We start from the raw sequence: 14,833 nt of genomic DNA on the forward strand, positions 1-14,833 counted from the left end.
GACCATAAAAAAAAAAAAAAAGTGTTGACTCTAGGCATTTCATCATGGAAATTAAAGCAAGTTTATTTTAAAATGAAGACAGTTGCAAAACTAATTAAAATTAGAGAGAGAAAAAAAAAAAAAAGGACAACAACATTAGTTAATCATCTTAAACTGTTTTTTCAATTCAAAAGTTAAAAGATGTGTTAATTTCACTTAGCACTAGGTACAAGATTTCAAATCTAGATTATACCTCAGTTCAAATCTTTTAATGAAATTAAAATTACAAAAAAAAAAAAATAAATAAAAAATAAGAGTTAAATGTATCATGTTACCAATAACCACAGAGATAATTAGATATAGATTCTGTATCAGATTTTTTTTTTTTTTTTAAGACATTTTAGCACTATAAATTTAAGTGTTCTACAGGGAGCGTGAGATTATCTACCTCTGGCTGCAGGATGGGTTGCTGAAATGCTGAATCACTTGGGCTTAATAGGCTTGGACCAATACACACAGCCAAATTTAGAGTGGTCATCTTATTTTCTGATGATCGCTGTGAAATATGCCACAATACACAAAGGATATAACGTAACAAATGGAGGTTGGCTGAAGGAAGCTTGTTCAACAGGCTACCAAATGTAAAACAGAAAATAGTAATTTAATTACAAGAATAAAAAATAAAAAACTTTAAATAAAGTAAATAAAGCCTATATTCCAGTATGTAAGCAAAACATTTATCCAACCATGGTGAGATAAATGTTATTTTGTTTACATATTATATGCTCATAAGTACAGTTCAATAAATGAAACAGACTGAAGTGTCAAATAATACTTATATGCAATACTTATTTACAATCTAAAGAAATTCAAATGTAATGTCAACACATATCTTATACTTTCTCAGCCTTCAATCCACATGTGATACTAAGTACTACAGGTTCTTATGCCTTCTGTGTTTGGGGTTTCATTAAAAAAAAAAAAGGACAATTAAATTAAAAAATGCAATACTGAGTTTTATTTCCCAAAATAAAAAAAATATGCAAACACAGCACAATTATCAATGCCACTTGTTTTAATATGGAGATTTTTTAAGTCTTAAAAATCTACTTCAATTCTTTCACAGATCAATTTTATCATCATCTTTCACAGATCAATTTTATCATCCATCAGCAGTGGTTCCTATTTAATTCCCAACACAGGAAACATTTTCTTTCCAGCTATTACCAAATTACCATTTACCAAAAAAGTGTCCATGTTGACTATATACTGAAAAATTCTGTTAAATACAAAAAAATAGCCACCTGGAATATGCACAAATGAATATTACGTAGCTTTTTCCTACAGTAGTGTAGCCACTAGAGGACAATGGGAGACAGTATCTGCTCTGGAAAAAATGCTCCATTAGACCTGTGTGTGTCTGGGGGAGGGTTACTCCAGTTCTGGTCCCCCATCTCAATGCATTTGTAACAACCTAAGGGGTATGATATCATTATCCAATTTGGTCGTGGCTGTACTTTGCATTACAGTCCCCAGCAAAACTGGTTGCCAATCAACAATTGGTTACCAGAATTTCAAATTTAATAGTGGCCATTACTGATATATCTGCAGATAAGTAACTACACCATCTTGGTGGTCTTTTCTGTGACTATTCAAACTTCTAATATAAATGATCAGGGGTGGCTTGGTGGTAGACACTGCGGAACTGCAGCACCCCCAGCTTTTTAAATCTAAATATACAGTCAACGTAGTTATATGAAATTTTGTGAAGAACAATGCAATGCAATGAATATTTTTATTAACAGGTCTCGCATATAGTATACTCATCCTCTATTTCCAATAATAAAAAAAAATAAAAATAAAACAATAAAAAAATAATTGCTTTATTGAATACAAGTATTAAATAGCGTCCAGGCCATCCAGGCCAAACCATAGCCTAAGGCCTTTGGTTCCTGGGAAAACAAATATTTCCAATAATTATTTCAATAATAAATGAATAACAACACTAAATCATTTTCAACCTTGAAGTTTAACCGTAGGCAAAACTGTGCACTAGACAATTCCACATTACTATCTATGTCTACATGTCTTATAACCAAGGCAATTTAATGTAACTTTTAAGAAGCAGCACCCCCATACATCAGAGTCATGAACTGCCACTGTAAATAATCACTAAAATTTGTGTTACGCATGGAGTTCTACCTGTTTATTCAATTAAAATGATGGGTCCCCTACAGCATATATACTGTAAATACTACAATTTTTTATACTAATTTAATAAGGTTCTAAATAAATTTCAGTGAAAAATACCTCACCAGAGACATGCTTCACAATGGGAAAAAATCTATCTCACTGTAGACTTAATTCTGCAGTTTTTCCAATATGTAATTTGTTTTCTAAGATTCAAAAATAATGACTATCGCATGCTTATACTTTTTAGATTTAAATGTATTATTATTAAATACTAAATAATGATTAAATCAGCATATCTTTCTTCTCTACACTTCTCACTCTGACAAATTAAAGATAAATGAGTTATACATTGTTTCATCAGATTGTAAACAATTAGTGCCACTTTAATTTATTTCAAAGGAAAATTATTTTAAAATACAGTAAACCCCCCGCTATTCGCGGTATCTGTATTCGCGGTCGTTGATTTCATATAAAATGAAACCTAAAAAAATGTGAATTTTAAAGTGCCGTGAACATTTTCCGCCATAAAAAAAAAACATGGGCGTGGCTAAAATTATCTTCCCCAGTCAAAACAGAGCTCAGCAGGTGGGGGGAAGATGGGTGACAAAATGGCGAGCGTGGATGTTTTTCGCTAATCCTTGTTCAGTATGTGTTATGCGCTTGTCATGGAAGGCTTGGTCGTTTGCTTTTAATTTATATGCTTATAAATTGATATGCTTACAAAAGTGATAAATCTACTGTTTTGCAGTGTAAAACAGACTTTTTAGAGTGTGTTAACGGAAGAAAGTGACTTTATTGTGGACAAGTTCTTTCTAACCCGTACAAAAATATGGCTACGAATAACAAGGGAAATGTGAAAAGATCAGAAGTGATGACATTACTGAATAAAATTGAGTTATTAGACAAAATTTCTAATGGTAAAAGTGTCTCCTCAGTGGCAAAACATTATAAAATCAATGAGTCAACGATATGATCAATCAAGAAATCGGAAGAAAAAATCCGCCGTAGTGTCCGTGAAAACGTGCTAATTGCTTCAAAAATTTGCTCTGTAACTCGTGACGTTAAATTAGAAAAAATGGAAAAAGCTTTAAATCTGTGGATAGAAGACCGAACTCAAAATAAAATTCCGTTAAGTTCACTCATCATTCGTGAAAACGCAAAACTCCTTTATCAACACTTTAGCGAAACTGGTGATAGCACTGGCGGGATAAGTTTTTTAGCTAGTAAAGATGCTGGTTTGAAAGATTTGTTTGAAATTTCTAATAAATATTACATTTAATATTAAATTGTTTCTTATTTTCATTTCGATGCCATATGCTTGCATTTTACTATGTACTGTCTATGTACATAGTCATATTATGAAGGTTCATATAATACATACATGGACAAAATTTTAGACTAGTTTTTCTTATATATTTCATACTTTGGAACGGAACCCCTTTATTACTATGGGAGCCATAACTCAGTATTAGCGTTTTCGGTATTCGTGGCATTTCTCAGGAACATAACCCCCGCGTATAGCGGGGATTTACTGTAATCTAAAAGTGTAGTAAATAAATCAATCTTTTAAAATTATGAGACTATAAGACTTGTAATAATTTTTCGGTTATTACAAGTTGTTAATTTTTGCAGAAAAAATTTTTTTTTTAAATACAACATATTATACAAGGCATCTTAAAAGTTACACATACATAGTAAAACATTCATAACGTCTGCTTATTCTTTTCATATCATTTTTTACCACCGAAAACTCCACAACCGTTTTTTAAAATTCAAAAAAGCTTAGCTCCATAACCATTCAGAATTGGACACATTTTATAACTTTTTTAGACTCTAAAATACAATTTTTACACATATTTTTGAAACATCTTATGTGTTCTTTAAATTACATACCTAAGTATTTGTTCTCTAAATTCCCATTCAGAATCTAATGCTCCCACTTCTAGCCATTCATTGTACAGATCACACATGAGCAAACAGTCTGGCAGGGAACGAAGAAATTCCTAATAAATAGAAGCAAAACTTGTTAAGATAGGCAAAATAAACTGCCATTGAATTTCCACATATTTAACCTCAAACATTTTCTAAATTTCTCAGTCATAACTCTTTGTTTACACTTCAAACATATTTTAATCAAAACACCACATGAAAAAAAAAAAAAAAAAAATCCCTTTATATTACCAAGTCCATTTCATAATATATAAAATTTTCTAGGGTGTTTAACAATCTAATTTGCTATGATGCCACTTCAGAAAATCCTAATTGGCACTACACTGAGATCAGAATTAATGTCTAAGTTTATAATGTGGGTCAGACATGTACATTAACATTTTTCTCAACAAAATCATTTAAACAATGAATAATAACAGAATAATGATTTTTGAAGATAAATAAGAATGATCAATTACTGTAGCAGTACCATTCAAAGATAATGCTACTACTATAATAAATGGTAATAAAGAGCAACAAAAATATTATTACAGTTCTTACCTTAAAAACACAAGCTAGCACAAGAACAGGTTCATTTTGTAGATTGTAGTCTGGGTGTGCATCTAATTTAAGCCTGAAATCTCGGCATGCCTTAGCATTGGCAGATTTCCTAAAAATTCCAACAGTGAAGGGACCTTTTTGGAAGAGCTGGTTAAGAATTGCCTAGGGATAAGGAAAAAAAGATTTAAAATTGTAATTTAGGAAAGAAAAAAGTAAACTAAAAATGTGTGGTGATTTAGAAACATTTCAAAACCATTAAAGGTGGAAGGAAATCACTAGGAGCCAATATAAATTGAAAACATCAATCTTAAAATAAAATTTAATTTTAAAGCTTGAGCAATAACATATGTTACTCCAAGATTTCAAAACATCTGCATTAATATTAAGATGTCTTCAACAGATGTAAGTAAGGATAAAGTTTTTTAAATGTAAAATAAAATAAGTGTATATGTTGGCTTTAGGAATAGTAAGAAAAATCTTCCTTTTATGGCACATTATAACTTATGCTCAAGTTACTTTATTCTATATATTATATATATTTGAGTAAAGTTATGGCGAATTTCCTTTCTTTGCACTGAACAGGTCTCTGTCACCATAAGCTCTCAAGCCAGCAGCAATTTATCCTGCAGTGCAAGTTGTATTTTAGATTTTCATTCATGGGAATGTACCATACTATACAAATATAGTTTCTGAACACAACAATAACAATCATCTTTTATCTCAAAAACCTATACCATTATGTATGCAATATCTTGTAAGATAACAGAGGCAACAAAATGTACACTGTGCTGCCAGTTTATTAGGTACACCTACCTAGTAGCATGTTGAGCCTCCTTTAGCCTTCAAAACAGCCCGAATTTGTCTAGGCATAGATTGAACAAGATGCTGAAAACATTGTGCAGGAATGGAATACATTCAGACATGAGTGTGTCATGCAGTTCCTTGAGATTCAACAGAGGTGTAGGCCTGCAGTGAACAGCCCTTTCCAGCTCATCCCAAAGATGTTCAATAGGATTGAGATCCACAGACTGAGCGGGCCATTGCAGCAAAGAAAAGTCATTGTCATGTTCCTGGAACCATTCCACAGTGATTCAGGTTTTGTGCACCGGCACATTATCCTGCTGGAAGTAACCTTCTGACTGAGGATAAACTGTCAACATGAACGGATGCACTTGGTCAGCAATGATGTTTAGTTACGATGTGGCATTCAGACGTAAATCTATGGGTATCAATGGCCCCAACGTGTGCCAAGAAAACATTCCCCACACCATAACACTGCCCCCACCACCTTGCACAGTAGTCATCAGACATGACAGGTCCATGGATTCATGTTGTTTTCGCCAAATTCTGAGCCTTCTATCAACATGATGCACCAGGAACTTCGACCCGTCAGACCAAGCAACTGTTTTCCAATCCTCGATAGTCCAGTGCTGGTGTTGCTGTGCCCACAGGAGGCATGCTCTCTTGTTCTTCATTGATAAGAAAGGTACACAATGGGGCCGTCGGCTGTTGTAGCCCATTTGCGACAAAGTGTGACTAGTGGTCCATTGCAATATTTTGTTCTGCGCACCAAGGTTGTATTCTGATGTGATGTGCGACATTGTGGCCCGTCTGTTTGCTTGCACAATTCTAGCCATCCTCCCCTGACCTCTCTCATCAACAAGCGATTTTCTTCCACAGGAGTGCTGTTGAGAGGATGTTTTCTGTTTGTTGCACCATTCTCGATACATCCTTGAAACTGTGGTGCGTGAAAAGTTCAGGAGAACTGCTGTTTCAGAGATGCTTTTTCCAGCATGTCTTGCACCTACTACCATGCCACATTCGAAGTCCGTTAGATCACTCCTTTTCTCCATTCTTGCTACGGTTTGTACACTTAACTGATACTAGAAAGGTTGTTCTGCTGCATTTATATCCACAACTGTAGTCATGTGACTTGCAACGCTGTGGGACTAACATTTGTGTGCACAGCAGGGGTGTACCTAATAAAGTGGCAGCAGTGTATACTTTCTGCATGGCAACACAATCTGCAGTCAGCCGACTGCAGTGCTCTTTGAGAAGAAAAGCCTCTTGTTATCCACTGATTACAAGATACTGCTTACAGCAGTCACATCCAAGATAAAAAGAACATTGTATAATATAAATTGGGAATAGCTTGTAAGCATTTCAGAATGGATTTCAACTCTTTGACAGGCATGCCAATATTATATCCGTTCACAGGCACACCACTGTATAAATTATGCCACTTTATAACCTAAAAATTAAGTAATAATCATTTACAATGGTTGACTTCTTGGTGCCATCTTTTATTTTAATACAATAGTGATCACAATTATGAGTAAGGAATTTTTTCATACTGAATATGTATAATTTTAAATAATTTTTTTTAAGATGTAGACACCAACTGTGTCTACTTTATACATATGTGCACTGCCATTCAGGTAACAGGCCTAGTTTTGTTGCATGAAAAGTGAGCATTCCTATGGAAAGGTAGTGAAGCCAGCAATCATCAACAAATGGATGCCCGAGAGACACTGCTATTTCAGGCAATCAATCTCTCTCTCTCTCTCTCTCTCTCTCTCTCTCTCTCTCTCTCTCTCTGGTTTGCTTTTGAACAATAAGAAGATTTTCCAGACTGCAGTCTGGATGTGCATCCAAGCTGAACCTGAAATCTTGGTTTTCCTTAGCCTTGGCATCTAGTCCGTTTATAATATAACTGTGAATAGCTTGTAAGCATTTCAGAATGGATTTTAACTCTTTAACAGGCTATGTCTTATAAACAAATTCGCAAACTGCTTACAAGAAAATCAGTCTTATGCAAGTGGAAGTGCCTTTGTGTAAAGTATGCTAAAATGGAATTAAGCCTGTCATTTTATTTTTTAAAATAAAACTAATTCAATATCAAAATGAAACAATAATCGAGGAATGATAAAACTGACATTAATGTCACACTGATACACATATATTTTTTAATTTAAAGAGCTCTTGAATACGATATACAAAGGTGCACCTGTGCATGAGTTAAAATTACACATAACTGAATGCTAAGTTACACACTAAAATCAATGAAGCAGCATTTTTACACAAAAATGTAATAGGTTTGGTAATTATATCTGAACTAAAAAAAAAAAATGCATATCAATGTTATAAAAATCTGTCAGATCACGAACTGCAATAATCATGTGATGTTCATGTCTTACCTCTGATCTAATCAAGAAGTGCATGGTGAGAGCAATGCATGCTTTCTTTCTGCCTTTGCTATCCCATAATGGAATACAGAGACTAGGATTTAAAATTATCTACAGACTACAGTCTGTTGTACAATTATATTTACAAAAATATAAACTGAGAGTTTAACATAATTTTTCATATGTTGCATTTTACATAAACCGATGAGACTATTTCTGCATCAAGCACACGACACCTGCCAATTATCAATATTTTTGCAATATGACTTAATGTTAGCTATTATAAACCATTCAAAAATATCAGTTCTTATTTGTAAGTAATAAGACTAAGTATTAGTACTAATATTGGCAAATTATGCAAGGAAGGCAAGCTTATACAGCATCAGCAAAAAAAAAAAAAAAAAAACCTCCTTCCCATATTACTTGTCTCAATTTGTGTAATTCAAACTAACCACTTCTAGAATACCAGACTATTGGAATAAACTTCCACCAGTTACTGTCTGGCTGAAAGTAAATTTCTACACATCTATCCTAAGACTATCTTTCCTCAATTTAAATTTATGCCTCCTTGTATGTCTGAGCCAGAGTAAGAATGCCATCAACATTTAACTTATTCAATCCATTCAAAGCCTTAAAAACCTGAATCAGATCTTCTTACAGTGCCTAGTTTCCAAATGCTGCAATTTGTAGATCTGAAGTCTTTCTTGGTAACCCTTTTGTTCACCCAATAATCTAAGGCAGTGGTAAGGCCACATCACGATGTGGCCTTAACACTGCTTTATATCTAAGATAACTACTATTAACAGATTTTTATCCTGAGCATTATTTTTAAAGTTTTGCAATAGGGAACACAAAAAATTATTAATTAGCTCCTTACTAAAGCATCCCTGCATCCAACAGATTAGCAAGAAAAGGTTTTTCTGTTTCCTTATTAGCTATGATGCAACTTTTGCTTCAAGCAAAAAAACAAATATTTTTTGACAGATAATTCTGGACTAAATCAAACAAAACTCATTCTGATATGCACACAATGTTTAGATATACAAAACATCCTTTTAAACATGAAAACAGATATCAATTATAAACTTGCTTCCTTTGCATCATTTACCACTACTAATACTAAATTCTGCCAAGTTTTAGCCAATAATGATGTGATCTTTGTAGAACATGACCCAGATCTATAAATAGCGGATAGACATCATAATGAAAATTGATAAGTAAAATAAGTAAATAATTTAATTGGCTGCAGACATTATATAATCATAAAATACACCAAAATTAATTAAAATGCTTACTACCATATTGTTTTGGATGGAGCCCAATTAATCAGACCTCGGACTGAATTACAGGGCAACAACTATCCAAAACTAGAGCTAATGGAAGAAGTGCATAACCTGAACAAAGAGAATCCCTAAATGGCACCACAGGTCCACCTTAGCTCCTGCCCTGCACATCACACCTAGATCAAGACTACACGCATACATTAAGTACAGGAGCTATGCAATTAAAGCATTCCTGAATAATGCTGCACAAAGCAAAAGAGCAGCCTCCTCCCAAAAACAGGTACACACTCAGTTACAGTACCATTGAGGGGACTGTAATATTCTTGATATTATAACCATTAACTCAATGTTGCATATTTCTAGCAATGGTTATTTTTAGTTCAGAAGAGAAATATAGTACAATGGTATCCTATTCCCACTGAAGAGAGAGAGAGAGGGGAAAAAAAAACTACCACAACATGCTGGAGTGCAGGTATGTAGTCAATTGAAGAAAATTATAATGAATGTTTATAGCAGATCTGTAGAACTGAAGAAGTTTAAATGGCCAAACTAGCCAGTGTCTGAAGAACTTTAGCATCACAGCCTGAGTAAGGAAAGAACTTAAAAAAACAAACGAAATCTGACACTAGCACCAAGGAAGCTATCAAATCAAACTGACATTGCCAATCAACAAAAAAAAAAAATCATCATCATTATGATTTCATAAAATCAGCGATATGTAGAAAAGTCCATGTGTATGTTATCAAGAGCAACAGTGCATTTATACTGTGTGATCTCAGCTTTTTATAGTACACCAATACCTCCCTGTTTGAGGTTAACACATAAAAAAAAAAAAAAAAAAAATCTGAGACACTGCACAGTAGATTACTTATTTGATGTTCAACACCAACAGACGTTGAATGAATATTTTACACATTTTAAAATATATATATTTCCAGTCAGTTCATTGGAAAGTTTAATGTTATAACAGTTATGTGCAATTTTGAAATCACAATGTAACCAAAGTAAAAATGATAACTTCTATGGAGATTTTAACTGACTTAATGTGATGCTATAACTGAGTTTATTATTTCTGATGTCACTCTAACCAAGTTTGACTGCAATTCATATTGATGAAGTATTGGCATTTTTTAAATTAAAACATACAAAATGTTTTAAAATATATAAAATGATCTAATGTTGCTATATCTGTACAAATTATATAACATCAGAAGCCAGTTAAAATTCACTTTTCAAATCTAAATGGCATCAAGGGTACATCTATTTATTCCATTAATATTGTCATATTATTTCAATCTCAGAAGCTACTTTCTCTTTCAATTCAACAAAAATTAATTCAAACACACTTACAACTACTGGTTTTGGGATGTTGCCGTCCTTGCACAGTTCACCAAGAGGCTGGCCAAACAAATTACCATGTTGTACAGAAACTGAACCACCATCTACTGAATCCTGTTTGCTGGATTGGCGTCTGAATGGCCAGTGGATTAGAGTTGGCTTGCGAATCTTTTTGCTTTTCTTTACAATTCTTGGCCCTGTAATTAAGAAGTAAAAATGTTCGCATTTAAAACAGTTTACAGTGAATGTGTTCAAAATTTGTTTTCTTCATAAAGTAGTTTTTTTTTTGTTTTTTTTTGGTAGTTGTTGGCGCATCGGCTTCTGTGGCCATAATGCACCTCCCAAGGTTTTTACAGTACTTTGATCCAGGCCCGAGGCGGGATTCATAAAGTAGTGGAGGATGATTATAAAATAACTTCTGTGATTTGTAGCTGTATATTTCTCAACATACTTGTTAAAGAGTTTAAAATTTGGAATATTCCTATATTAAGCATTTGCCTAGGATATCTGATGTTGGATATGCACAACATAGTTTGAGTGCATCTTATCTGAAAGTGTATACATATTTTATATTCAGTTTGCTCATGTTTTTGGGTGAAAAACCAGAGTTTCCATGGAAAAACTGATGTTCAATTAAATTTCTATTACAAATTAAAAAAAAAAAAAAAAAAGGTTCTTACTTATAAAAGCAAATCTATATTGTTAATAATCTAAAAACAAAAAAAAAAAAAAATCACAGTTGTAAGTTTGCCAAGACTTGGTGTGACCTCTTTGTTACAGTTACATTATTATTCTGTAGCCAACTAGGTATTTATTATACTTTTGACTATTTTGGAATATGCAAAACATGATAAAATATCAATTATATTATATACCATCAAATGAAAGGATTTAAAATAAGATTATGTATATAAAGAGAGTTTTAAATATAATATATAAGTACAGTAAACCCACGCTATTTGCGGTCGCTGATTTAATATAAAATGAAACCTAAAAAAAAAAAAGTGAATTTTAAAGCGCCGTCAACATTTTCCGCCATAAAAAAACATGGGCGTGATTACAATTATCTCTTCCGGTCAAAACAGCGCTCAGTGGGTGGGGGGAGAGGGGTGACAAAATCGCAAGCGTGGTTGTTTCTCGCTAATCCTTGTTCAGTATGCGTTATGCGCTTGCCATGGAAGGTTTCGTCGTTTGCTTTTAATTTATGTTTATAAATTGAATAAATTTATCAATTTATAAATTGATACGAACATGTCAATGCCAGGTTTGGGGTTATAAATTGATATGCTTACAAAAGTGATAAATCTACCGTTTTGCAGTGTAAAACAGACTTTTTCGTGTGTGTATTAACGGAAGAAAGTGACTTTATTGTGGACAAGTTCTTTCTAACACGTACAAAAATATGGCTATGAATAACAAGGGAAATGTGAAAAGATCAAAGAAGGTGATGACATTAGCGAATAAAATTGAGTTATTAGACAAAATTTCTAATGGTGAAAGTGTCTTCTCAGTGGCAAAACATTATAAAATCAATGAGTCAACGGTACGATCAATCAAAAAATCGGAAGAAAAAATCTGCCGTAGTGTCCGTGAAAACGCGCTAATTGTTTCAAAAATTTGCTCTGTAACTTGTGATGTTAAATTAGAAAAAAATGGAAAAGGCTTTAAATCTGTGGATAGAAGACCGAACTCAAAATAAAATTTCGTTAAGTTCACTCATCATTCGTGAAAAGGCAAAACATCTTTATCAACACTTTAGCGAAACTGGTGATAGCACTGGCAGGATAAGTTTTTTAGCTAGCAAAGGTGCTGGTTTGAAATTTCTAATAAATATTAGATTTAATATTAAATTGTTTCTTATTTTCATTTCGATGCCATATGCTTGCTTTTCACTATGTACTGTCTATGTACATAGTCATATTATGAAGATACATATAATACATACATAGACAAAATTTTAGACTAGTTTTTCTTATATATTTCATACTTTGGAATGGAACTCCTTTATTACTATGGGAGCCATAACTCAGTATTCGCGGCATTTCTCAGGAACGTAACCCCCGCGAATCGCAGGGGTTTACTGTATATAATTCTGACTTCAATTATTACATTTCTGTTATATATAATTGAATTGGCCTGTACGCTATAATGGACTCATACAAAATAAATATATATTTTTTTATTATTAATATAGAATATGTGTTATTTATTAAGGCTGAATACTTTACCAATTAGCAATGATGACTTGTTCGAGTTACTCCTCAGGATAAATGTGCACTTTGCATCTGTGCTAACATTTTTGAAGTTGGACAAATCTAACTCAGATTTCCTCAAGAGTTCACGGATAAAATTCATTTTAATACAAAAGGGATATTCGTGACCTGGAAAAAATAAAGTAGAATACTTTTAAAAACTCTAGTATGAACTTTTGAATTTTGAACTGCATTTTTTAAATTAAAACAAACTTACAAATAGTAGTTATACCTCTCAATATGATGCACTTATAATTTATTAAGCAACATAAGTGTAAATTTTATTCCCATTAATAGTGTATTCATTATTCCATTTGTGCAGATAAATAAACAGGCTTTATTGGAGGTTTCAATGTGCCCTGTATAGCATGCGGACCAGTTGGTCTTATAAGAAATGGATTTAAATAATACACTTAATAAAATAAGGCAATGTTCACTAAAAACACAGATGCTCACAACAATCAATACATGCAACACGTAGCATGTACACAATCTTTGAAGCCTACCGAAGTAACATAAGCAGACACTTTTTTCAAACAATCTGGATCACTGGTGAGAAGATCACCAGTAAGAAGGTCTATATTGAGTATGTTAATGGTTTTAATTGCTGGTACAGGAAATAAAATCCATCCAGAGTGACCATTCAGTCACGTAGAAATATTAGGTATAGTTTGTTTCTGGTATTCCTGGGCAGAATGTGTCAAGCATTGAAGAGGTTTGCTGAAATCATTATAGGAGCTCAGATGTGGCAGAAATAGTTTTAGTCTGAATCGTTTTTCAATAGACACAAGTAATTAAGATTTTTTTCACATTATGGATCTGAATACAGTCTGTGTAAATCTGGATTTACATTTAGCCCACAAGTATATGGTAAGATTATTCAAATTGCTACCAAGGAGAAAAATATGCTTTGGTCTATGGGAAATGAGCAGAGGAAGAGGTCATTTGCTTTCTATCACTTCTGAAAAGTGGGTTTTCTCATTCACAAAAAAAAAAAAAAAAAACATACCTGCATAGCTTTCACCAACTATTCTTCCCAACCCATTTTTTCTTTAGTACATATTTTAATGAAACTCTGTTTTATTTACAGACTAGTGCCGCTGCAAGTTCGATGAGTTTGAAAAATAAACAGAAGTGGTATGATATAGTTCAAACTTCCTCCAACAGATGGTGGTAGAGAAGCTATCCAGTAGGCTGACAGGTTTCAAGTAACAAACAGTTTCATTAGTAGCATTAATGTTCCAAGATATTCAATTTTGCAATGGAGCAACAAACAAATATCAAATTTTGCTTTAAACTGGGAAAATCTGAAACAGAAATATATGAAATGTTGAAAACTGTTTATGATGATGAAACATTAAGTCATACAAGTGTGTTTAAATGGTATAAGCAGTTCAAAGATAAATGTGAGGATGTTTGTGATGACCCAAGAAATGGATGTCCATCAACCTATCAATAAGGACAAACTTGCAAAAGTTTGAAAATTATTGGCAAGAGATCATTGTTTGACAATCAGAAAAATGGCCGACAAAGTTGGATATGAATGAGACAACATTCGTCAACTTCCACATGAAGATTTAGGGAAAAGGAAGGGCTGTGAAAAGTTGTGCCGCACACCGTCTCGGAGGAGCAGAAACAACAAAGAGAGCCATTATGAGAAGACTTCATCCCGACTTGTCACGACAATATCCATAGAGGGCTCTGAGAGGATATTATAGTCTGAGAAGGGCAATATGAAGAATGTTATGGACTAACTTTATCATGTAGAAACTTAAAGTGCTGAAGTTTACTTTTCATGAGAGATTTACTTAAGTATTATAACCTCAAACTTGAAACAGAAAAGAATAATAGTTCACATTTTTCCCCACTGAATGCGACTTTAATAATACAAAAAAAATTTTATATGAAAATCCAGCAAAATTTAACCAAATTTTCTTGTTTCAGTTTAAAACAAAGCATATCCAGTTAAAATAGCAATTTATGTTCTATAAATATGATTTATTTATATAAATATTATAAATATTTCTCCTCTCTTTGTAAATATTTATCAGCAGAATTTCAAATTATGTTGTCATTAAAATTAATTCAGAGGAAATTCCAAGTCAGTTTCAGA

General features: G+C 33.0%; 1 protein-coding gene across 2 annotated transcripts in view; it reads right to left on the reverse strand.

Moving 5' to 3' along the window:
• The window catches only part of LOC150083713 (uncharacterized), a 235,025-nt gene that overhangs the window by 12,137 nt on the left and 208,055 nt on the right, over nucleotides 1-14,833 (reverse strand). For both annotated transcript variants that reach the window (XM_090378142.1, XM_090378143.1), the window contains exons 12-16: nucleotides 12,697-12,849; nucleotides 10,481-10,665; nucleotides 4,663-4,824; nucleotides 4,066-4,175; nucleotides 428-611 (exon numbers count right to left, since the gene is read on the reverse strand). In XM_090378142.1, the coding sequence (XP_090234268.1) occupies nucleotides 428-611; nucleotides 4,066-4,175; nucleotides 4,663-4,824; nucleotides 10,481-10,665; nucleotides 12,697-12,849 (794 nt within the window). The remainder of the gene's footprint in view (nucleotides 1-427; nucleotides 612-4,065; nucleotides 4,176-4,662; nucleotides 4,825-10,480; nucleotides 10,666-12,696; nucleotides 12,850-14,833) is intronic.

This window comes from Mastigoproctus giganteus, chromosome 7 (assembly GCF_048544385.1).
Source record: "Mastigoproctus giganteus isolate SK-2022 chromosome 7, ASM4854438v1, whole genome shotgun sequence".
NCBI lineage: Eukaryota > Metazoa > Arthropoda > Arachnida > Uropygi > Thelyphonidae > Mastigoproctus > Mastigoproctus giganteus.